The 26,703-nt window shown below is 44.5% G+C and overlaps 1 protein-coding gene across 1 annotated transcript; it reads left to right on the forward strand.

The window, feature by feature from the left end:
* The first annotated feature begins 2,206 nt into the window (after window positions 1-2,206).
* LOC124616199 (pro-resilin-like) lies at window positions 2,207-25,599 on the forward strand. The gene is made up of 3 exons (XM_047144499.1): window positions 2,207-2,297; window positions 14,202-14,375; window positions 24,955-25,599. Exons 1-3 carry the CDS (start codon window positions 2,283-2,285, stop codon window positions 25,246-25,248), a joined length of 483 nt encoding a protein of 160 aa, XP_047000455.1. The 5' UTR covers window positions 2,207-2,282; the 3' UTR covers window positions 25,249-25,599.
* The last annotated feature ends 1,104 nt before the right edge of the window (window positions 25,600-26,703 follow it).

Raw genomic sequence — 26,703 nt, forward strand, 5'->3', positions numbered from 1 at the left:
CACAATAAATATTAATATTCCAGCTTCGATAGCATGTATGGCATATCGTTATTAATAGCGAAAATAGACACTGGTAAAAGTAATATTGCCACGGAAGAAGATAAGGCCGGCCGGAGTGGTTGGTTCAAATGGCTCTGAGCACTATGCGACTTAACTTCCGAGGTCATCAGTCACCTAGAACTTAGAACTAATTAAACCTAACTAACCTAAGGACATCACACACATCCATGCCCGAGGCAGGATTCGAACCTGCGACCGCTACGGTCGCAGGTTCGAATCCTGCCTCGGGCATGGATGTGTGTGATGTCCTTAGGTTAGTTAGGTTTCACTAGTTCTAAGTTCTAGGGGACTAATGACCTCAGCAGTTGAGTCCCATAGTGCTCAGAGCCATTTGAGCCATTTTCGAGTACATTCTAGAAGTATCCACAAATATCACAAGAATCATTGTATTGGAATGTTCTGTAGCTTTATCTATAGTGTATGTGTTCTGGCCGGAGGCAGTTTGCTCCACGCTCTTGTATGTGAAAGTGCTGAATAAACCTTCGTTAAGTGAAGTTAGTGTTCGTCATTCATCTAATTACACCTTTTACTACGTGACAATATTATAATACAGACAAAATATTTTTGATAAAAATATGTCCACAAAGAAGCCATCTTCGACATAATTGCGAACGTGCGCTTACGAGCTACCGCTGACTTCGCGACGCAGTTTTGCTCTAGTTAGTGCAAATGTATTTGAAATGTAAACTTCTCGATTAAATCGCAATCTGTTTCGGATCAGATTCAGCATATGGATCATGGTAAGGGAATATGGCGCACGTATGGAGGAGAACCGATACAGACCGCTGACAGTGTAAGATGGCATCCTACGCGCCAATATTACCCAAGGTGGAAATGTCGAACAGAGTATATAGCTTAACCTCCAAGACCAACTCATCTCAGTTCAGACTAACTGTCTGAGGTCATCGTAAAACTGGAATGCAAAACACTCTCGTTAATACAGAAGAAGAACTGAAGCAGTGAACCGTGCACTCTCGTGAAGTTCACGAGATTGTACTGAAGTGTTTGAATGAATTTATAACTCGCTATGGAGACGACACATAAACATAGGTGGGAGCGTACGGTATGTTGTAGTATATACTGCGCATTTCTTTTTAAGGTGGGTCATGGACGAAATTCGAACCTAGTTACATGGAGGCTTAATAGAAAGCTTTACATTAAAAATACATTTGTACTAACTAGGATAATATCTGATGCTGATGTTAGTGACTGATCGTAAACACACATTTGCGATCAGTTTACCGGAAAGGTTCAACTTCTATAACTGCAGGTTTTCACCCTCACATTTTGCACAATTAATAGTGATACATCCGGTACTTTGCCTAGGGAGAATGGAAGTAAGATAACAGTGATTTAGGAACGTGCAGGAAGTCGTAGTTCTGCTGTTCCATACATGGGTAAATGAAACAGGAAGTACCTAATGATGGTATGAAGCCCCTTCTCGGCTAACTGTGAATTATTTTGAGGAGCATGCGTGCAGAGGTACAATAAGTCACATTTTAGGCTATACCAGTATTCTCGATACCATTGATTGTTTTTTTGTACTACATTACTATTTTCGTTGGATTCTTCATGCCTTGAACTGCATACCGTAAGTAAAACCTTTTATCTCTCTCTCTCTCTCTAACCATTTTGACTAAATATATTTTCGTTTAATTTATTATTTTGTTGCACCATTTGCTGTGAAACAAAGGGTCGTGTAAAACGTCGACTGACAGGCGCGTCTGGAAGAGTGAATTCGTGTCGCACACGTGTCCCGAGGGAGGGCCAAGGTGAGTCCGAGGCTCCATTCCGGACATTCCAGTACGAAGGGGTGCAGGAGGGGGTGCGTAAGCTGAGCCGCGGGCAGTGTCGCAACGCGCCTACCGCCCCCGCTCCGTCCCCGCCGTCGCCCTGTTCGTGACCTATCGCCCCCACCTTTCCGCCGGCGTGTGAGCAGATCACATCGCCGCCGCAGTCGTGAAGGGCCGGCACAAAAAATGCGTAACCTACAGGGCGACGTAATCCACTTGCGGCGGGCGCATCCTCGCCCACATCTCTCCACACTCCGGTCCCCCCTCCCCAACCCCCAGGCCAGCGGTGAAGACGCTCCGACACAGGAAGCGATTCGGTATAAAAGGGGTCCCCATCGAAGAGTCGGTCACCAGTTCACTCAGCCTCAGCACACAGGGTAGCAGGTGCAGTGGACTTGGAGCAGGACACCTCACAGCAAAGGAAACGACATGGCTTCTATCAAGGTAAGCGCCAGAATATAATATCCTTCAATCACGCTGTATAAGTACTGATCCATCTGAGATCACCTATGCCCATGATTGTAGCCGCACACCAACTCTTACATTTCCGTTGGAATACCTGTGATTCTTATTTCAACCATTGTTAAGGAACAATGCACCTTTAAGTTCTCCATTGAATCTTACTGATTCGTCAGTTTTCTGTAGCAAACACTTTTTTACTAGTTTCATTCCTTTTTTCTCCAGTTTTTACGTTTCTGGTTGAAGATGTGCTAGAATTTTTATACTTCATGCCCTGCCTTTCTCCAACAATATCACAGTTGTCAACGGTTGATAATACAACATTACTTCGAATTATCGTCATCTTCATTATAATTATCATTATCACTTTCTTCAAGCATTATCCACTTTCACGTACTTGGAACGTCATTACTGCTAGTCTCTTGATAGAATCTTTTGTCTGCCGCCTCCGCGAATGTTCCTCACCTGATAAATACGTCCCACTATTTATCTTTGATGCAGATAACATACAATCTAAACATATATATGTTAACTAAAGAAGAAAGTCCAGATGTTAGCTAGTTCTAGGCCTTCCGAAGTAAACGAGGTTGGATACTGCAAGAAGTACGCTCAGTTCCATCTTCGGAAAGCACAGACTCAACAATGAGACCCTATCTCTAGTGATTAGTCTTACTCCTCCTGTCTAAATGAATCAGAAATTCATCTCTAGTGACACTTGAATCAAACCCACTGCAACTTCTCTTCTATGTTAGTGGTTGCTGTGACGCTTATCATTTCCATTACTACTGGGGAAGCTGTGAACATCACACTCATCTACTCTGGCTGTACACGACAGACAGGCTCGTGCATCGCATTTAGGAGACCCCATATGTTTGATAATAATTTTCCTGGTTTTTAATTATTTCTTCCCTCAGACACATGAACACCTTACCTCTTGATTTAGTTTTAATGTGTTTCATTCTGCAGTCCGATGGGTAGAGAAGGCAGATTGAGGTTCGGACATTGCTTCGATCAGCAAATTCCAGCGAGGTAGGAGAGGGAGAAAGGGTTCTCTATACAGTATTTAGCAGGCAGTTTCAAGATCTGGCATTTGGCTCGAAGACTCGAAAAACTACTGAAAACTTTGGGTGAAGCCGGGAGATTAGAGCTATTTCCAATCTACATTTGGGATAGTTTATCCCAGACAAAAATATGGCGCATTGTTCTGTGCGGTCTTTTCCTGTATAGAAGAAGGTAACGACGATGACTTGCTCGTCATTTTATGCAGTTTATCTCTCTTTATTTTGTTTGTTTTCATAACATCTTTCGGGATGCTGGGAGTGGGCCGAAGATGTTCCAAACTGGGAAAATATGGCGTTGTATTTTAAGGGCACATGTTTAGTATAAATGAGAGGCGTAGATTAAGACAAAGCAACATGGAACCATAGGAAGATAGTGCCCCATGTTACCCAGAGAAGTTGTATGTACAGATCGTCTAAGTTTCATTAGTAAAAATAAATCTAACGGATTACAGAGGTATGATATTCCAAGATTCGTTGTAGCAAGATTAATTATACTGACTGATTACAGCTAACGGTGAATTTAATTTCATAACGAGACATTTGTCGTCTGTTAGAAACAGTGAACGGGAAGATATGAGCTCGAATTGCGTGTGATTCTAAGTGATCCGTGTTCGGTCATTCCGCCAGAGGTACTTCTCAGCGGTCTTGCCTGCTGTCAGTGACGAAAGAATAAAATGTCAGGGAGGCACCGAATCCAACCGCAAGTAGATGTAAGGAATCAATTGTTCAGTTATGGCTGTTGACTCAAAATGAAACTATCTTTGTTACTTATTCAGAAAGATTTGTATTACAACTCAGTTACGAAAGTTAGTGACAGAACGATCCTTTACGGGGCAACGAAACTTACATTCGTGATTACGTCCATGCCCAGAGAGACGAATGCGTGACATTGAAAGTGCCGAAAACGACTCATTAGTTGGGCTATGGAGCTATAGATTGACTAAAGAATCGCAGCGGTTAATATGGCACTCAGACGGGTGAAAGTGAAAATGAAAGATGAATGTCTAGTGACCGGTATTTACCCAATTGTGTTGTGAAAATTCAGTGGAAGTGACGTCGAGGTTGATTTGTTTTTTACATTTTGGACGATGGCTGAACCAAATGTTTACGAACACATTTTAGTACCACAATGTTTGGAGACATCCATCCGCTTTTCCTGTTGTCATGATATGTCTGCTCTTTCTAGAATGGCCATTGTATAGCGGTTGGATGTAAGTTAACTGTACTTGCGAGAGTGATCTGCTGAAAGTGTCGACCTGAATAGCAAGCAACCAAATTTTGAACTGGAACGTCAGTTAAGTGGCCAATTAATTCGTTCATAGACTTGTCAAATACTGCACATGATGGTAGAGGGGAATTAGGAGAAATCGTGCTTCCAGTTAATGAGAAGAAACGATGTAACTGTAGCACGATGAGGTCTTGCAAGCTGTCAGTTCGTGACACATCTTTACATCGAGCTGCAAACGTTGTTAGAGATTTCCGACCACGTATTTCATATGTTAGTGTCCCATACAAGCCCGGTTTATCTGTCAGGTATGGCTGTATAGGTTTTCACTGCAAACTCACACGCTGTGTTAAACCGTAGAGGTTCGCATTTTCAGTTGTGACAACGAATTAGATTGACAGGTTGTTGCTTACTTTAAATTCCGGAGAAAACTAGTAAGAAGAAACATGAGTAGTAGTGTGGGGAATGACACCAGAAAGGAGGTAGAAAGGCGACAGCCATCTGTTAAATAAGCTGAGAATTGAACCAAATATTTGTAATAATTTTTTCCTTTCAAGTGATACTGTGTCTGAAGCTACTCCCAGTTACCGCACCAATTATCGAAAGAAAAAAGATATCCTTTCTTTCAGGAATGCTAGTTCTGCAAGATTCGCAGGAGAGCTTCTGTAAAGTTTGAAAGGTATGAGACGAGCTACTGGCAGAAGTAAAGCTGTGAGGACGGGATGTGAGTCGTGCTTGGGTATCTCAGATGGTAGAGCACTTGCCCGCGAAAGGCAAAGCTCCCAAGTTTGAGTCTCTACCCGGCGCACGGTTTTAATCTGCCAGGAAGTTTCAAATACATGAAGATGAAAACAATAGTATCCGCTCAGGAGAAAGAGAGCAAAGCTCAGGCTCTTCCCAACTGACTACTTGCTACGAGTGTATATAGTTCCTCGCCCGGGAGAAGTGCTTTGATCCTGCAGAAAATCAGATCAACAGTACTGTAGTACCAGATCGACGGCTCGCGAACGTAGTCTGGAGATATTTGAATTTTCAGTGAGCCTTCCTAAATCGTTTATATTGTAACGACAGCATCCTCTTCGCCGTCTGCCTCGACTCTTAGTTTTTCCACCAATTTTGTATGGGCAGCTCCTTGCTTTCCTCCACTATGATACAACTTTTTACATTCACAAAGCAGGTTCCGATTTACACAGTTCAAAGAATTCGTCATCAACGTTCCTTTTACGACTCTACATGTTGGTGAACGAACACACTGTTCCAGAAATAAACTCCATTACAACTAGCAACATTAGTCCGCTGTCCGCCCTGGTAGCTGAGTGGTCAACGCGACGGAATGTCATACCTTACGGCCCGCGTTCGATTCCCGGTTGGGTCGGAGATTTTCCGCTCAGGGAATAGGTGTCGTGTTGTGCTTATCATCATCATTTCATCCCAATCGACACGCAAGTCCCCGACGAGGGGTCAATTCGAAAGACCAGGCGAACTGTCTACGGACGGGAGGCCCTAGCCACACGGCATTTCCATTAGTACGCTGTTTTGAATTTGTCACATACTGCTGCGACGAAATAGGGAGATTTGCGAGCTCTAGACCTCAAACCTGTGCAGGTGGCACGCGCACACTCTTCGATTCCTTCAACTGAACACGCAAAAGGATGTCAATTGGATTATTTTGTCTGTTTGTTTTGTTTTATTTTAGGGCTCAAAAAATTCGATTATTCTCCGGTCGTCTATACTGGGTGTAAACGGCAACTGTTTAGAAAGTATCACTGTGGTGTACTTGAAGTCGTGACGAACAAAATGATACTTGACTTTTCTGTTATTTTTACCTCAAGAAATTGCTAATTTTAACAATATAAGATTAAAAAACATTTCTGTTCTTCTGTTCTTCTTACTACGAGCTACTATGCTTGTAAGGGTTAAGCTTGGATGTAATTGTAAATGTAATTGGTTTTTGCATAACGCTTCAAAATGTATTTACCCTAACGGGAAAGTTCCATTCAATAACGTTAACGAAATAGCCGACTAAGCCGGTAGCGTAAGGTAGAGAGAGAACAGTCAAAACCACTGAGGGCGCGCATGCGGCGCCGCTTAGACGGCTTTGTAGGCCAATTTGAGATTCTTTCTCGACTTGATTGCCGCAAATATTCCACATCGCCAGTGTGATATGATCCACATACAGGGTGTTTCAAAAATGACCGGTATATTTGAAACGACAATACAAACTAAACGAGCAGCGATAGAAATACACCGTTTGTTGCAATATTCTTGGGACAACAGTACATTTTCAGGTAGACAAACTTTCGAAATTACAGTAGTTACAATTGTCAACAACAGATGGCGCTGCGGTCTGGGAAACTCTATAGTACGATATTTTCCACATATCCACCATGCGTAGCAATAATATGGCGTAGTCTCTGAATGAAATTACCCGAAACCTTTGACAACGTGTCTGGCGGAATGGCTTCACATGCAGATGAGATGTACTGCTTCAGCTGTTCAATTGTTTCTGGATTCTGGCGGTACACCTGGTCTTTCAAGTGTCCCCACAGAAAGAAGTCACAGGGGTTCATGTCTGGCGAATAGGGAGGCCAATCCACGCCGCCTCCTGTATGTTTCGGATAGCCCAAAGCAATCACACGATCATCGAAATATTCATTCAGGAAATTAAAGACGTCGGCCGTGCGATGTGGCCGGGCACCATCTTGCATAAACAACGAGGTCTTCGCAGTGTCGTCTAAGGCAGTTTGTACCGCCACAAATTCACGAAGAATGTCCAGATAGCGTGATGCAGTAATCGTTTCGGATCTGAAAAATGGACCAATGATTCCTTTGGAAGAAATGGCGGCCCAGACCAGTACTTTTTAAGGATCCAGGGACGATGGGACTGCAACATGGGGCTTTTCGGTTCCCCATATGCGCCAGTTCTGTTTATTGACGAAGCCGTCCAAGTAAAAATAAGCTTCGTCAGTAAACCAAATGCTGCCCACATGCATATCGCCGTCATCAATCCTGTGCACTATATCGTTAGCGAATGTCTCTCGTGCAGCAATGGTTGCGGCGCTGAGGGGTTGCCGCGTTTGAATTTTGTATGGGTAGAGGTGTAAACTCTGGCGCATGAGACGATACGTGGACGTTGGCGTCATTTGGACCGCAGCTGCAACACGGCGAACGTAAACCTGAGGCCGCTGTTGGATCACCGGCTGCACTAGCTGCGCGTTGCCCTCTGTGGTTGCCATACGCGGTCGCCCTACCTTTCCAGCACGTTCATCCGTCACGTTCCCAGTCCGTTGAAATTTTTCAAACAGATCCTTTATTGTATCGCTTTTCGGTCCTTTGGTTACATTAAACCTCCGCTGAAAACTTCGTCTTGTTGCAACAACACTGTGTTCTAGACGGTGGAATTCCAACACCAGAAAAATCCTCTGTTCTAAGGAATAAACCATGTTGTCCACAGCACACTTGCACGTTGTGAACAGCACACGCTTACAGCAGAAAGACGACGTACAGAATGGCGCACCCACAGACTGCGTTGTCGTCTATATCTTTCACATCACTTGCAGCGCCATCTGTTGTTGAAAATTGTAACTACTGTAATTTCGAAAGTTTGTCCGCCTGAAAATGTACTGTTGTCCCAAGCATATTGCAACAAACTGTGTATTTCTATCGCTGCTCGTTTAGTTTTTATTGCCGTTTCAAATATACCGGTCATTTTTGAAACACCCTGTAGTTACCGACTACTCTGTATAGAGGCGTGTTCGCCCGGAAAATTTTATTGGCATTCACATTCCGCTTCAACCACTACGGGTACAGCTGAAGAATTTCGAAACGTAGACTTTACATTCAGAAGTGAATTCGTCACTCACTATACGGTGACTTCTTTACCAAATAAATGTACGTGTGGGTGGAGATCACGATGGATCGTGGGGTTATAGATGAAGGTCGCTCTAGCGTCTCTAGATCCACTGTCAACTCACAGTGTTACGTTTTCACACAGTAAGCTGCCTGCCGGACCTCGAGAAGCACCTGCAGCGATTAGCTTTTTCAGTGGTGCGAGTGCTCCCTAATCAGGAGGAAGTTGTGAGTACAAACACGTGCTGTAAAGTGCCCGCTTGCCGAGTGCTGAGCCCTCCTCTGCGGCGACAGTGACGAATCATTCGACAAGGGCGACGACTCCACTGGGCCGGCGTGTAATGCAATGCGCTGATAGGCGCGGGGTGTGGGACGCGGATACCGGCTTTCTCTGGCACAAGAGCGGAAGGCGCGCCCAAGGTCGCCTCCCGTCTCGTGTTCATGGGAGCTGCTCACGACGCAGGCCCGCTAAGAGCAGCGACACATCTCTCTTAATGCTCCCAGCAGATAGAGCCAGCCGCAGGAGAAGTAAACAAAGGCAAGGGGCCATTTCGAAATAAACCGGCCTCAGAAAACAGCGCGTGTTTTCTTTGAGTGTGCGACTTAAAACGTGTGGCGGGTGGAATCCATAGGGGAACAAACAGAGCTGCTGCTTATCGGAGTCATTTAGCTTGAAGCTAAAATCGTGACGAGCAAACAGAAAAACAGCACGCGTTCCTTAACTGATAGAATAGCCAGGCAAGCAGCTTCAAGGTACGCCAAGAGATCTATACAACGGCTGTTCGGAAAGTAAGATCCGATCGATCGCGAAATGGAAACCGCAGCGAAAATCCAATGAAGCTTTCCATAGATGTGTTGGACGGTGTTACTAGTAGGCCCGTCCATTGCGTCACGTCACTCTTTTCAGTTTTGAGCGCACAATGAGCACGTAAGGATGCCTAGAAGAATAGTATCTGTGAGAGATTTCGCCTCATTTCATGTACATCCCACACAACGTAGCTCTCGTGCTTCTCCTTCTTCATGACAATTCTCAGCCATACACTGCAGGGGCAATGAAGACGCTCCTGCAACCTTTCCGATGGGAACTCTTTGATCACCGACCGTAAAGACGAACTAGCGCCGGCCGGAGTGGCAGTGAGGTTCTAGGCGCTACAGTCTGGAGCCGAGTGACCGCTACGGTTGCAGGTTCGAATCCTGCCTCGGACATGGATGTGTGTGATGATGTCCTTAGGTTAGGTTCAATTAGTTCTACGTTCTAGGCGACTGATGACCTTAGAAGTTAAGTCGCATAGTGCGCAGAGCCATTGAACCATTTGAACCGAACTTGGCTCCCTCCGATTTTCATCTCTGCTCACATGAACCACTGGCTATTAAGACATTATTTTTACACAGGCAACAAGTTGCCGATCGGCGCAGAGAATTGGCACAGGAGGATGCATTCCATGCCGGGCTATTGTAAAGTTGATACAATCCTACGACAAATGTCTTTGATATTCTGAAGCTAGCAGAAATAAAATACAGGAGCGAATGATTATTTACAACTTTACAGAAACGAGACAGCAGTTAAAAAGAGTCGAATGACACGATAGGGAAGGAGTTGTTGCGAAGAAATTAGACAGGGTTGTGGCCTATACACGATGTTAATCAATCTGTACATTGAACAAAACGTAAAGGAAACCGAGGAGTAAATTGTAAAGGAAAGTAAAGTTCAAGGAGAAGAAATAAAAATTTAAAGATTTGCCAGTGGCTTTTTAATTCTATCAGAGACGGCAGAGAAGTTGGAAGAACAGTTGAACAGAAAGGGGTAGAGTCTTGAAAAGAGATTATAAAATGAATATTAACAAAATTAATCAAGGGTAACTGTTTGTAAACAAATTACCACAAGCGACGCAGTGGGAATTAGATTAGGATTTGAGAAACTAGAAGTTTTATATGAGTTTTGGTATTTGGGGCAAAAAATAACTAATGAACAATAATAAGGAAATTATTTCTGAAAAAGAGGAATTTATAATGTTTCAAATAAGTTTATGCCTTAGCAAATATTTTCTGAAAGTATTTGTCTGTAGTATTGCCTTGTACGGAAGTGAATCGTGGACGATAAGCAGTTCAGAAAAGAAAAGAACAGAGGTTGTGGAATGTGGCACGACAGAAGAATGCTGAAGATTGGATGGGTAGATCGAATAACAAATGAGGAAGTACCGAGCAGACACGGAAAAAGTGTAATTTATAGCACAACTTGACTAAATGATGGCCGGTCGATGTGTGCAAGCGGTTCTAGGTGCTTCAATCTGGAACGGCGCTGCTGCTGCGGTCGCAGGTTCGAATCCTGCCTCGGGCATGGCTGTGTGTGATGTCCTTAGGTTAGTTAGGTTTGAGTAGTTCAAGTCTAAGGGGACTGACGACCTCAGATGTTAAGTCCCATGGTGCTTCGAGCCATTTGAACTAAATGAAGGAATCGGTTGATAAAACACATCCTGAGGTATCAAGGAAATGGCAATGTGAAAAGGGAAGGAAGTGTGTGGAGCAAAAACTGTAGAGGGAGACCAAGAGATGAACTCAGTATGCGGTCTCAGATGAACGTAGATTACGGTAGTTATCCAGAGATGAAGAGGCTCACAGAAGACAGGTTATCAAGGACAATTTTCAGACCAGTCTTCGCACTAAGGACCACAGCAATGCTCAGTGTAACTATAAGCGGATGACGCTTTTATCTGTGTCGAAGTCGTAGAGCTAAAAAACTGTAGCGAAATGCACAAAGACTCGCAAAGGGTTCATGCCTGCTGTAGGTATTTGCATTGACCTCCCAACAGAAACAAATGTAACATATTGCACATACATACATTATGAACAACAGCGGAACATTTACCATACGTACACAAAGGGCTCACGATAAATGGTACAGGAGAAGAATTTCCTTTAGCAACTATTTCCTTTTCGGATTACATGTTTGATATCGGTAGCTAAAACCGAGGCAGTAAAAACAATTTACTTCTCACTTTCCGTTCGGTGATTTAAAGATATATAAAAAATTTTTGACTTCTTTTAAATGTTATTTCATTCCGATAAGAATTTCACTCCTCTGACGTAAATACGCTTAGGTGACGAAAGTCAGGGGATACTTCCTAATAGAGTATCGGACCTCCATTTACCCGGCGTAGTGCGTCAACTCGACGTGGCAGGGACTCAATAAGTCGTTTGAAGTCCCCTGCAGAAATATTTAGCCATGCTGCCTCTATTGCTGTCCATAACTACGAAAGTGTCGCCGGTGCACGATTTTGTGGGATTCATGTCGGGCGATGTGGGTGGCCGTATCGTTCGTTCGCATTGTCCACATTGTCCACAATTGTCCAACAATTGCGAAGAAATGTGGCCCGATGATATGGCGCATTGTCATCCATAATAATTCCTTCTATGAATGGCTGCAGATGGTCTCCAAGTACCCGAACATAAGAATTTGCAGTCAATTATCGCTTACACAGCCCACACCATTATGGAGCCACAACCAGCTTGCGCAGTGCCTTATTGGCAACTTTCATGATTTCGCTGGGTCTGCGCTACACTCGAATCCTACCATCAGCTGTTACCAACTGAAAGCGGGACTCACCTGACCGTCGTCTAGGTTCTAACCTATATGATCACGAGCCCATGAGTGGCGCTGCAGGTGATGTCGTGCTGTTAACAAGGACACTCGAGTCGCTCGTCTGCTGCCATGCCCCATTAACATCAAATACGGATATGTTCATCGCAGGACAAACATTTACCTCTGCGGTTATTTCAAGCCGCGTTGCTTGTCTGTTAGCACTGACAACGCTAAAAACGTTACTTTCGTTCGTTAAGTGAAGGCCGTCGGTCACCGCGTTGTCCATTGTGAGAGGTAGTGCTTGAAATTTGGTATTCTCTGGACGCTCTTGACACTGTGGCTCTCGGACTATTGAGTTCCCTAACGATTTCCGAAATGGAATGCACCATGCATCTAGCGGCAACTGACATTCAAAGTCTGTTAACACACGTCGTGCGGCTATAATCACGTCGGAAACCGTTTCGCATTCGTCATCTGAGTACAAATGACAGCTCCTCCAAAGCACTGCCCTTTTATACCTTGTGTACGCAATACTACCACCATCTTTGTAAGCACATATTGCTATCCCACGACCTTCTCACCTTAGTGTAATAACCACTTTGATGCGAAGTTTAATACTCGAAGTGGTCGTACTGTTCATAAGATTTTAATTTCCGACTCTCCGACGAAAATTATAATTTATATAGTCATTGTTCTCTATCGTTGAGTTTGCGGTCTCTGACTCTCAACCAGCTACTTTGTGTCCTTCTTTCGTTATGCGGTTTTAGGCAGGGGAACAGCGATACATACACGTAGTTCTGGTCTCCAAAGCGTTGGTGCTTCACATAGATGTAAGTAGTTCGATTCCCGGTATTGGTAGATGTATTTTCTATGGAATTTTATCGATGATTGGGATGTAGTACTGAAGAACCATTCCTGGATGCTACGCTATAGGCATATTTTACGAGATAGGTGCAATACCTCCGTGCAGTGCGCTACAGAGAGAGGATGGGACATTGTTGCATATAGCCTCAACATACATTTGCTTCGATACATATCTCCGTTATCAACCCAATCACACCTATCCAAAAATAAAAACAAAGGATTCATTCTCCGCTTACATATCTTTGTCTCTCTCTCTCTCTCTCTCTCTCTCTCTCTCTCTCTCTTAAACACATGCAGATACAGAAACACACACACACAAACACACACATATGTGAAATACTTAATAAAAAATTGTTCAAATGTCTCTGAGCACTATGGGACTTAACATCTATGGTCATAAATCCCCTAGAACTTAGAACTACTTAAACCTAACTAACCTAACGACATCACAAAACACCCAGTCATAACGAAATACTTAATAGTTAAGTACCAGTTTCATTTGTACACTGGTTTCTATTACAGTGTAATAGTTCTCTAGATGTTGTTTCGGTCACCTGCCCTAAGGATGCAGTACTCCATTCCTGCCTCTTGCCTGATATTCTCATCATCTCAAAGTATCTGATCGGAAACGATCTTGTTACTGAATCCTAATAGACAGTGTTTCAGTTTTATATATTTCTACAGTTGCAGAACAGTGAATCATCAATTGGTACTGAAGGACAAGGCATTGAATCAAACGTCTAGGGGTGACAGATCGTGTCATGGGGAACAACTTTTGTTAGGGGCAAAACGTTTGTTGATGCTTTGCAGCGATCCAAAGAGTCTTTTAGAATTGGTTATGCCCCTGAGAGGTGGCAGGATGTAGGCAGCCTGCAGTGTTCATGTGCAGTTTGTGTTGCCTATAACGCTCGCATTAGAGACACTCATTCTTAAGGTTTTCTTGTTGGAGATTACCAATTTGCTGGGTAGGTAGTATGCAGATTCAGCACACTTCTTTAGTATGCTCTGCTAGTTTGGTGATATACCATCGACAAAGGGCCGTTGAATACTACGACAAGACTCCTAGCGTCGCCAGGTAACACAAGCGAATATTCTCTCTGTAACGGAAGTTGTTCCTAATGCCATTTGATACAAATACTTTGAAACACCCTGTATGTTTATGAGCGAGTGTCTGTCTATGTGTGTGTGTTTTCCACATAGGGAAATTAGGCAGTACAATTATGAAGTATTCACTACAAGTCGTCGCCTACCGTACTGTAAACACGGGGCACAACGGCGTCTCAGTCAGCACCTGTTTGTTTGGGCGTCAGGTGGCGCTGGCTGTGTGCTGTCTGTTGGCGGCTACCTCGGTCCGCGCGGCGCTGCTGCCCTCTGGCAACACGGGCTTCAGCCGAGGCAGCACCACCGGAGGCGGCAACGGCTACGGCGGCGCCGCGCCCCCAGCCGGCGGCTTCGGCGGACCCAGCGGCGGTGACAACGGCGCTGTGAGTACTCGCTGCCACGTACCTCGGCAGAAACGCTACTTGTCCACCAACCGAAGACTTTCAGACGACCTAGCTCGGGAAGAGAAAGGAAAGGAACGAAGAGCGCCGTGGCATTGTCAGCTGGGAGGTTTCGAGTTGTTGTTCAACTCCGTTATTGGGAAGGTTTTCCTTCCTCCAATGGTTCCTCTTCACGAGAATTGTCTCTCAAGTGAATCTCTTGAGTATATGTAACTAATGGGTGTGCTTATAGTTTGAGGTGGCGTTTGGGTTGTGTGATGACGAGAGAAGGGAGAGGGTAAGACCTGGTGCTGATACACAGCAGACTCCTCTGTAATGGCAACAGCGTGGCCACCAGGCTTAGCATCCAAGTCCGGAACAGGTATCAGAACTTGCCTCATACCTCACTTCCTGAGACACGTTGGAGAGGTTTCGAATTTCAGCCAGGAAATTGGGATGATGTCTGTAGATCAAGAAGTTTACGCTGTCACCTCTGCTCCTTATGTCGATCAAATATTGATGGTGGGCATTCCTTTCAGAACCACCACCACATTCAGTATTCGAACTGTCTACGTGCGAGTTAACAGCCACCGCATAGTCTTCGGTTATTGACCTCAGATAAGGGACGCGCAAAGAGGGTGCATTTCAAATGCCGAGGAAAATGAGAAGGTTTGTGAAAGAACCCTTTGGCAAATGACATTTATATGTTACTCGACAAACCAAAACTGACCATTGTTATTGTTCATCTTTGTATACGTACAATATTCCGTGTCAGTGCTATTTGGTGTAGGGCCCCCTACCTTAAGCAATATTTTAGGGTGGGTAGCACGACTGTTTTGTAAGCCATCGCCTTTGTAGAGTAATTTCATTTACCCAACATCGTATGTCACCCCAATTACCTAGAACAGAGCGTATGTGAACATTCCATTCCACATCCTCACAAATTGGTACAGGCAGTTATTTCGATGTGTTGACATGTAATAAGGGGAAAAAACAGTCAATGATAGTATATTACCCGTGGTTTTCACTCATGAAGACTGTTGTAGATTGTGAATTAGAAGCACAGTAAAGCTGTCCTCAACCCGGAAGTTAGACTGAACTCCACAGGAATGGTGCTGTTGGAGATGATACATTCCTGCCTCCCTCCGATCAATGACCTGATTTACCCATAGAGTTACAGAAAGATGGTAAGAGTGACTAAGATGCAGACAGGCATTTCCCACGTAAGCAAATCATTGCCAGAGATGCAAGTGATGCGAAAAGTATGAGCACTGTCAGAGATTGAACCCTGAGCTAGTTGGAAGGCTTCTTGACACTTGACCAATTTTTCACCGAGGCACACAAATCGAAGTCGGGAAGCTAATGATGGCTGTCTGACGAAATCCGTTCCTTCGTTTGTTATTTCGTAAAGGAGTGGTCACAAGCTACTCGGTCATGTTTTTTGCCATTATTGTAACAGATAAAAAAAAGTATGGACACGAGTTAAGAGCCAGAATTTCGGAAAATGTATAGCTTTCAACAGTGATGTAATGGGGAAAAACAGAAACGTAGGACAGATTTACTCTCTCTGCTTTAGTGACAAAGCTACAAAGAGGTAAAGCTTTCAATCCAGATTTTCGAGACTGGATGTAGTAGAGCAAGCAGAGGTGCTTACACCGATGCTTTTTTCGAATAAGGTAGGTGATAGGTTCAAATACCGGCGGTAGCGAGAACTAACTTGACCACGTGAAGAGGTGGAGCCACCCACCTGTATAAAGTAGAGGGCACGGAAAGTGATCGAGGAAAATGCCTTCGTTGGTAGCCGCGATTCCTCACTGTTACTATCATTGAATTTATTGACGATGAGGAGGAAGGGTTGGGGGGGGTGGGGTGGGGGAGGGGGAGGGCAGTACTCACGGAAAAGGTAACGGGATGGGCGAGCAGCATGTTTCAGATGAGTTTGTCAACAGTACGCAAATCACAGAAAGAAGCACAACATCCTCAGTGGAATGGAGCTCAAGCTACTATCACGAAAGAAGAAAAAGCAAAGTCTACACAAGTATCCCACTGACGATATGGTTAAATGGGTTATTTGACAGTTAATTCTGCTACATTCCAAACGACGAAAAGCAATACCAATTTTGCAAAAAACTTTGTACTTTTTTGTCTCGGTGAAATGTTCTGCTTCGAGATCTGTTTTTAAAAGATGCCAGAGTCCTATGTGAACGAGACGACAAAATATCAAAAATGTGCACTGCAATAGATTTCTATAATAAAATGAGGCTTCAGAACTAAAGCCGTCATGGTTTCTTGAGACTAGGCATGGATTTATACACAATATACCGGGAATGAATGTCAGAGTGATAGTGTGCGATGAGTGCTGCTAAACAAAAATACCGGTCACTGCTTAATCGTTGCTGTATGCATGGCATTGGCCGCACAGATATGGAGCAAGTCAACAGCGCTCCACTTGCAAGAATACTGGGGTAAATACCATTTTTACCTCCTCTCACTCTTCAATGGTACTGTCATCCTGTCCGGGTCTTCAGTTCACTTTGCCGAGTAGTACCCTTCTATCACAAGGTTCATCTTTGCGCTACAGACTTGCTCTCGGAATGTCGACCTGGCTTCAATTTCATTTGAGAAATTATCTCGTTTCACTTTCCGTTTGCAGCTACCTCCAGTATCCCCTGTTCTTCGCAGTTGTGCAGGTTCGAGCCAAATTTATGCCGCTCAGCTGCTACGTCAGTGTTGATAAACACGCTGTCTTCACAGTATAGCGAACTGTATTACTGTTGAGTATGATGAAAAAATGACGTTTATCCTAAACTTCAACGCAGCAATATTTGTGCTTTATGTAGTACCAAAAGATGATCTAAACCTTATCCAAAACATGATGATAAAACCGCTATGCTGCACATAGATAATAAACACATACTGAGGTTTCGTATGTGGACGAGTATGTGGTCACTGCGTCTCTCTCCTGGCCCTTAATTTTGACTTTCCCAATCCGAAGCCGCTATTCCCCGGTTGTCCTCACAATGCGCAGTGGGCTGCATCCAAGGCCTCAAACCAAACTAAACCACTTGGTAGAACCGGGATCTAACCCTCCCTCTCTGCGAGGCAATTACCTCCCGACCTCGAGATGACGATGTCGAACAGAATTTTGCAAATGATGTTTACTTATTCAAATCTGACAGTGGCGTCTGACGTGTGACTTGACATTTTCATTAACTGATAGACAAAGTTCCCTGCTAGTAATGAGGCATTCGTTTCTACACCAAAAATTTTTGTTGTAAAGCGTTGTTGCGCATCTTCGTCGAACACTAAAGAATAAAAATATGATAAAGATTACAAATCAGTCTTTTGGCAGCGATGCTGATACCATTTTGCCATGAATGAAAGCGCTTACAGTATGGCACTGATGTAAGTCAGATAGAATATCTTTAACTGGTGTCTAGCAGACATGTGACCACTCTAAGCCCCATTTTGAGATATGCAGTGTGCTTCAGAACCCATCTGAGTAAAGTTTATCATTATTATGTGGGTCTATTCCAGATATGGATAACGTGGAACTCGTATTTAGAGCAAACACTATAATAAAGATAATTTACTTCACTGATATAAGAAAGATTCTCAGTTGCTTTAACTGCATTCGAGGTACGTGAATTTGATCCATTTTTGGATAATTCCCCCAAAATAAATTCCCTTGGAGAGCCAGAATGAGGAGAAGGTAGTGTAAGTTCTGTCGGTATTTATGTAGCCATGATAGTTCATTCGAAGCGGTTGATTTTTCGTGTCTTAATTGTTTCATTTCGAGGTCTCATAAACACCTAACTACTCAGCTTCCCGTCGAATTTCGAGACTGATTCTGCTGCCCTGGACACAATGATTTTAGAATAAACATTAGATTTCCTTTCTACATTCCCATACAAGATTATTCAAGGAACTTAATGTAATTCGTCAGGTGTGTAGGTAGTAAATAAATCCTGCATGGCAGCTGTAGGACTATATTCGTCCTGTAGAATTCGTTCACTGTCTTCAAGACTAACTTCACAACACTCACTACGATAAGACAGACTAATTACTACGGTACGATCGCCTCCAGCGGGGCGGAGTGTCCAGCTTGATCGCAGTACGGTAGCAAGCACGATTTCTACCCACTCGCTGCCTCTTGTCTAGACAGTAGCGGCTAAGTTCCGTGAGACTCTGAAGGGCGGATTACTCTTACACTATTGTCAGGCGTAACGAATAGCTAGCAAAAGGCGTACGCAACGAGGTCTGCAGAGGCCATTCAGCACCTTTCACCTGGCCGGCTGATCAAACACCAGAAATGTCATGGCGGCCGCCGCGTTGGGCCAGCGCGGACCCTCTGGGAAGCGGGCCTCATCAGATAACATTGTTCCTGAGGATCCGACAGGCGGGGTTGCGCTGAGCAGCCGATCACTCGCGCGGGATGTTCCGCCACCGGGAGGATGCGACGCGAGCCAAAGGTCGGATCGCTTTCACCCTGAGTCACCAGGCGTCCACAGTCACATTCACCGCCGCGGGTCGCGTCCCTTCGTGAGCAATGCGCCGCCAACCCAGCTCTGAGGCTGCCTACTTCCCGTGGAACACCGGAAACTCCTCCTCTTTGCTCATTGTCTCGATAGCCGTGCAGTCAGCGCGGTGGATTGCAAACCAAAGGGACCTGTGTTCGATTACCAGCGAAGTCGGAGATTTGTTCCCCTCCCGGACTGTGTGTTGTGTTGTCTTTACGTTCGTATCGTAATAACTGACATAACACTATCCAGCTGGCTATATGGGCACATCCCGAAAGCCTATAAATTAAAAAAGAAGTACAGATACTCAAATTGGTGGACGGTCAAATGCTTTTATACTGCCGGCTTATTAAATCGCAACATCAGAAACGATAACAATTGACGAAAATTTACTTACTGTGTCTGTACAGCAGAGCAGGAATAATATAATATTTAACTAGTAGGTGACCTGACAGTATGCAAGGGACGAAATTTAATAGACGGCGTTGTCTCCTCTGGTAGCAAAACAGCTACAACCTGAATGGGCATCGAGTCGAGCTGAGCTCGATGACGGAAACGGGAACGTCATTCCATGCTGCGTCATCTAAATTCCAGAGTTCATCAGTCATAGTGGATGGCGACTCGTGATCAGATGCTTTCAGTAAATGCGAGATCTCGAGAACGTGCTACTGACAGGGGCAACAGCTGAACATCCTCTGTATCGAGGTAGGTGACGACGGCAGGATAGGGCACAGCTACCGACTTTAAAATGTCACGCCCGCTGTCCATATTAGTGGCTATAAGGACTAGATATGAACCTGTTGTATACCGAATAATACCCCATGCCATAACACTAGAGGCTGGGCCCGTATGGCGGCGACAAATTTAATGTGGAAAGCTTCACTATCCCTGGAGCCCGCAAACACGAATACGTCCGGCGTGATGGCGTACCTGGAACTGAGTCTCGTCTGAAAAGACGACGTTGTGCCGCTCCTGTGTGCAGTGTTGTTGGGCTCACTATTATCGTCGTATCTCTCTCTGCTGTTGCTCCAAGGGATGCTGATTCAATGATCTCTGTACTGACAATCAGTAGCGCTGTAAATATCTTCGTACTGTCTGTGCGGATATCTGTCTTCCTGCAATCAAGCTCATTCCCTGGCTGAAAGTATGTGACGTGGCTGAACGGTCCTGCATATCTGACCGAACAATATGTTAGTCCTCTTGGGTGCTATTCCCCTATTCGCGCAGGACAGTTGAAATCCTGTATCTCGTTCAAAAACATCAGCCTCCAGAAACCATTGATTCCATATTCGAGTGACTGTCTTGGGGTATCGACTAAGGTGAGCAGCAGTATCGCTATAAACCGCAGTCTCTTCACCACGATTTCGCCGCTGTTATAATTCCATTATGTGGTGGTGGCAACGTTTCGTTATTATAAGGACAATATTCAATTGTGATTTCTGAATGAGAAACCCGCTTCCTTGTCTTTCCTTAAACACAGAATACAGATTGTGTCATTCATACTTACCACTGATTGCTGAAGTGCTAATCTTTTGCATACGCATATTGAAGCATTTAGTACACTTTATCCCACTTTGACATTGTTCCATTCTGCCTTCATGGTACTGGAGTATTAATGGCTAGCTGGAAACGTGCTGTCAGTTAGACGAAGTTTTACACTAATAAGCTCTTATTGTCAGACCCATCTTCGCTGATGATGCTCTGCTCTTCAGGAACATATCGTCGTTGAACGACCGTAGGGAAATGCGAACGATTTCTGCAACGTTTATTTCCCACATAACGAAAGAGAAACTTCCTTAAATTTGGATATACGCAAGGTAAAGCCTATAATAAAGACGAATAACCCGGTGTTACTCGATTCCAAGTATGGTTATGATGACCTGAAGCTCACCACATACTGTAAGTATTTAGGGGTAATGCTGAGAAAGGATATCATGTGGGTGGAAGAAGTAAATCACTACCAGAAGATCAGAATGAAACACTCAGACTTGTTGGAAGGGTTTTCGGGAAAGCACACAGCACCTGTAAAAGATACACCATGTAAAAGATAGTGCGAGCAATTCCAGACAAGCATCCCAGCTTTGGAGAAGGTACGCACCACATAGGCGTAAGAGTGGAAACTGAACGAATTTTGAGTCACGCAGATAGCACCATAACGGGTCTGTCTCGGTTATACGAAAGAGTAACACAAAAACTCAGGGTATCTGGTATCTTAGGACGAAAGGCGACGTTTTTCTGATAGGTGTATATAGGCGACCGGTATTCCAGCAATACTGGACGACAACTCTGCTCCTGTCATCGTATATCTTGTGTGGGGACCATGAGGATAAGAGAAGGAAAATGCTGCACTCACATAAGCATACACAGAGTTATTTTCACAATCTGTGATATAGTCACGAAAAAGTTTTAAGCGATACAGTAAAATATTTGTTTTATTATAATTCTTGTCTTGGTTCACAATGATTATTTGTAATCAGGTTATTAATTTCGGTCTGAAGATGGTTAGTACCGACCGAAATTAATAACCCGATAACAAATAAACATAGTGATCCAAGACTGGAATAATAATAAAACAAAAGTGACTTTTATGACTCGCTCAGTACGAGGAGTACGGTAGAAATTCGTTGATATTGGTACGAGATACCTCTTGCCAGCCACTATAAAGGGCATTACTGAATATACAGAAGTTCCTTGTTCTGGCCCAGACGGGCCAATTGGGACCGACCGATCGCCGTGTCTTCCTCTGCGGTATGGAAAGGCACTGGATCAGCGCACTGCCTCCTGGCTGTTCTCGACTTTCTTGACCATGGAGCAGCTACTTCTCAATCAAATAGCTGCTCGGTTGGCCTCAAGAAACTGAGTGTAGTATAGGAACTTGAACCTGGTTCGTCCGTACAGCAGCCAATTACGCTGAATACTGAACTTGGGTAGCGACCTTGGTAAATGTGGGGGATATGTTGTAAATAGCAGCGAATACTGACACTTGTGAAGGTATTCGATTTTAGCAGCTAGAATGTTGCAGTGAACATAGATTTGCAAACGGAAAAGCGTGTTTACGAGCTACCATTGATTTCAGAACGATACACTGTCTTCGTTATTCGAAATATACGTATCTGAAAAGCGAACTTTTCGATGAAGTCCTCACTTGTCCCTTGGATCTAGCGTTGTGTGAGCTGAGGAGTCAACAAAATATTTTCGCATTCGGAGGAGAAAGTTTGTGACTGAAATTTCGTAACAAGATCCCGCTGCAAAGAGGAACGCCTTTGATTTAATTATGTCCACCCCAAATCCTGTATCATGTACCTGACACGTTGTCCCCCTATTTCGCGATAATACAAAACGTGCTGCCCTTCTTTGAATTTTCTTGACGCACTCTGTTAATCCCATCTGGTAAGGATTCCACACCACGCATCAGTAATCCAAGAGGACGGAAAAGCGTATGTAGGCAGCCTCTTTAGTAGATCTGTTCCATTTTCTAAGTGTTCTGCCAATAAAACTCAGTCTTCGGTTCGCCTCAACCCCCACTCACCGCCCACACACAAACAAAACATTTTCTGTGTTCTTTCCAATTAAAGTTGTTCGTAATTGTAATTCCTAGGTATTTAGTTTAATTTACAGCCTTCGGCTTTGATTGATTTATCGTGTAACTGAAGTTTAACGGATTCCTTTTAGCACTCATGTGGATGACCTCACACTTTTCATTATTTAGCGTTACTTGCGTATTTTCGCACCATATGAATATCTTATCTAAGGCCTTTTGCAATTGGTTTTGATCTTCTGGCGCTTTACTAGACGATGAACCACAGTTTCTTCCGCAAACAACGTAGGACGGCTGCTCAGATTGTTGCCTAAATCGTTTATATACAGGGTGTTAGAAAAAGGTACGGCCAAACTTTCAGGAAATATTCCTCACACACAAATAAAGAAAAGATGGTATGTTGACATGTGTCCGGAAACGCTTACTTTCCACGTTAGAGCTCATTTTAGTTTCGTTAGTATGTACTGATCAAATTGTAAATTTTCACAATCAACATGAGTGGGCTGACGAGAATCCGCACGCAATTGTGCAATCACGTCATCAACACAGATTTTCTGTGAACGTTTGGGCAGGCATTGTTGGTGATGTCTCGATTGGGCCCCATGTTCTTCCACCTGCGCTCAATGGAGCACGTTATCACGATTTCATACGGGATACTCTACCTGTGCTGCTAGAACATGTGCCTTTACAAGTACGACACAACATGTGGTTCATGCACGATAGAGCTCTTGCACATTTCAGTCGAAGTGTTCATACGCTTCTCAACAACAGATTCGGTGACCGATGGATTGGTAGACGCGGACCAATTCCGTGGCCTCCACGCTCTCCTGACCTCAACCCTCTCGACTTTCATTTATGGGGGCATTTGAAAGCTCTTGTCTACGCAACCCCGATACCAAATGTAGAGACTCTTCGTGCTCGTATTGCGGAAGGCTGTGATACAATACGCCATTCTCCAGGGCTGCATCAGCGCATCAGGGATTCCATGCGACAGAGGGTGGATGCAAGTATCCTCGCTAACGGAGGACATTTTGAACATTTCCTGTAACAAAGTGTTTGAAGCCACGCTGGTACGTTCTGTTACTGTGTGTTTCCATTCCATGATTAAAGTGATTTGAAGAGAAGTAATAGGGTTAGGTTAGGTTAGTGGTGTTTAACGTCCCGTCGACAACGAGGTCATTAGAGACGGAGCGCAAGCTCGGGTTAGGGAAGGATGGGGAAGGATATCGGCCGTGCCCTTTTAAAGGAACCATCCCGGCATTTGCCTGAAACGATTTAGGGAAATCACGGAAAACCTAAATCAGGATGGCTGGAGACGGGATTGAACCGTCGTCCTCCCGAATGCGAGTCCAGTGTGCTAACCACTGCGCCACCTCGCTCGGTGAGAAGTAATAGAATGAGCTCTAACATGGAAAGTAAGCGTTTCCGGACAGATGTCCACATAACATATTTTCTTTCTTTGTGTGTGAGGAATGTTTCCTGAAAGTTTTTCCGTACCTTTTTGTAACACCCTTTAGATGAGGAACAGCAGAGGGCCTCTAACATTATGCTGGGGAACACCAGAAATCACTTCTGTTTTACTCGATCACTTTCAGTCAGTTACTACGAACTGTGACCTCTCTTACAGGAAATCACGAATCCATTCGCATGACTGAGGCTGTATTCCCCCTAAGCAAGCAATTTGATTACAAGCTCCTTGTGACGTACGGTGTTAAAAGCCTTCTGGAAATCCAGAAATACGGAATCAGTTTCAAATTCTTTGTCTATACAACTCGACACTTTGTGCGAGTAAAGACGTAGTTGTGTTTAGTAAATCCGTGTTGACTATGTGTCAATAGACCGTTCTCTTCGAGTTAATTCATATGTTCTAACACAATATTGGTCCAGAATGAGATTTTCACTCTGCAGCAGAGTGTGCGCTGATATGAAACTTCCTAGCAGATCAAAACCGTGTGCCGGACTGAGACTCGAACTCGGGACCTTTGCCTTTCGCGGGCAAGTGCTCTACAAACTGAGCTACCCAAGCACGACTGACGTCCCGTCCTCACAGCTCTACTTCTGCCAGTACCTCGTCTCCTACCTTCCAAACTTTACAGTGGTCCTCAGATTTCTTTACGTACTACACAAATATGTAATAAAAATGGGGTTCCTATTTAAAAAAAAAACGCAGTTGATATCCGTTTGACCTATGGCAGCGCCATCTAGCGAGCCAACCATAGCGCCATCTGGTTTCCCCCTTCAAGCTAGACGAGTTTCGTTCTTTGTAGTTTTTTCGTTTGATACTTATTTCGTGAGATATTTAGCCCGGTCACGATCAATGGACCACCCTGTATGGTTGTTGAGCAGCATTAGCATACTCTGAAAGGAACCTAATTGGTGTGCAATATGTGCTGGAAGACACGCTTTTACTAGTGATTTGAGTTTCTTCACTATTCCGAGGATATCTAATTCTAAGTTTCTCATACTGGTTGTTGCTCTTGAGGTTCAGCAGCCGTTAGCAACCGCTGTGCTTGGTACGTTGCAGCCGCAGCCGTACAACTTCCAGTACGAGGTTCGCGACCCGGAGAGCGGCAACGACTACAGCCAGCAGGAGAGCAGCGACGGGCAGACGGTGACGGGCCAGTTCCAGGTGCTGCTGCCCGACGGCCGCAACCAGATCGTGCGCTACTCTGCCAGCGACGCCACCGGCTTCGTGGCCGACGTGCAGTACGACGGCGGCAGCCCCGGCGGCGCCTCCCTCGGGGGCGGCCAGCGGCCCGGGGGCGGCGCCGGCCCCCAGGCCCCCGGAGGCGTCTACCTGCCCCCCGGTCGCAAGTAGGCCGACCCGCCACGCCGCCCACCGCCTAGCGCTGTGACACGCGCCGTCGCAGCCTCTCCCGCCACGGCCAGTCTCGATACGCCTATGTACCAGGCAACTCAGTGTCGTCCCGTCCAGTTTGTGCTTAACGTCTACGGCAATACTTCGCTATAGCTCGCATGTATGTATTACTTAGTACAAACACCTCTTCGCAGTAAATCCCTGCCCTTCTCTAATGTCTGTCTGTAACGAGTGATTGGGGCAGATAAGGTATCTGTGGAGAGATTGAGTTTGTGTTTGTATTTAAAGGCAGGGTGCTGGAGGTAATATGTGTTTTCTAGTAAATAAATGAGCAGAAAGTGCTGCAAACAATTTGTTGAATTTCTTTGATTTATATATTCACACTTCACCGTTTCCACATTTCCCTCAACAACTGCATGCCAGTTATAATGAATACCATGAGGTGACAAAATTGCAGAAGTGTTGCCGCTGCCGGATTTTGTGCACGAACTGATCTCTCGATTATGTCCCTTAAATGTTCTATGAGATACGTGACGTGCGAATTGTGCAGAAGGTTCTTCAAACCAATACCGCAGAATTGTGGCCTCGTGATATGGTGCATTGTCATCCATAAAAATTTCATGGCTGTAACTCCAAGTAGCCTAAAATGTAGAGGACCCAGTACGGCAAGAAAGGAAGAATAAATTGACTGTTGGTGTTAATAACGATCATCCTCCTTTACCTCGTCTGCATTACTGCAGATGACGCGTCACTGAGCACATTTGTTCTGTGCATGCAGTACACGTGAGGCGCCTAGTTGTTTCCACTGCACTGTGTGGAATACGAAGGTTCTGTTATAGTTCACTAACATGCTGTCTTTAACTTGATGTCCCCAGAGCAGAAAACAGCACGCAGGTTGTAGGTTCAGTATCTTGAGGCTGAAACTGACTTTTAGCGAGGTTCTGTTCTGAAATAATGTATCACTTCTTTGGGATGCCACTCGCGTATTTTAATATAGCCACACGAGAAGACTACATGATCTTAATACAACACCTTCTGATACAGCAAAGTACATGATTAAACACAATGATGACGAAAATGTATCTTTACACTATTTGTGGCACGTATCTGTGCCTCATGACTACCGGAGTGAATCTTTTTTTACTGAATACTGGCAAACACATCCTGCCACGGACAACATGACTGTACATCTCGACTGCCTAATCCAGAGTGACGAACAGGAACTTCATTAAAAATTAGAAACACATCCTACGACATACAACATGTCTGTTCTTCTCGACTGCCTAATCCAGAGTGACGAACAGAAACTAAAATAAAAATTGGAAACACATCCTACGACAGACAGCGTGTCTGTTCTTCTCGACTGCCTGATCCAGAGTGACGAAAAGCCCGAAACACTTCGCGCGCCATTCCAGAAAAGGCGTGACCCGAACGCTTCCGAAGTGCTTCGTCTGC

This window comes from Schistocerca americana, chromosome 5, assembly GCF_021461395.2.
Source record: "Schistocerca americana isolate TAMUIC-IGC-003095 chromosome 5, iqSchAmer2.1, whole genome shotgun sequence".
NCBI lineage: Eukaryota > Metazoa > Arthropoda > Insecta > Orthoptera > Acrididae > Schistocerca > Schistocerca americana.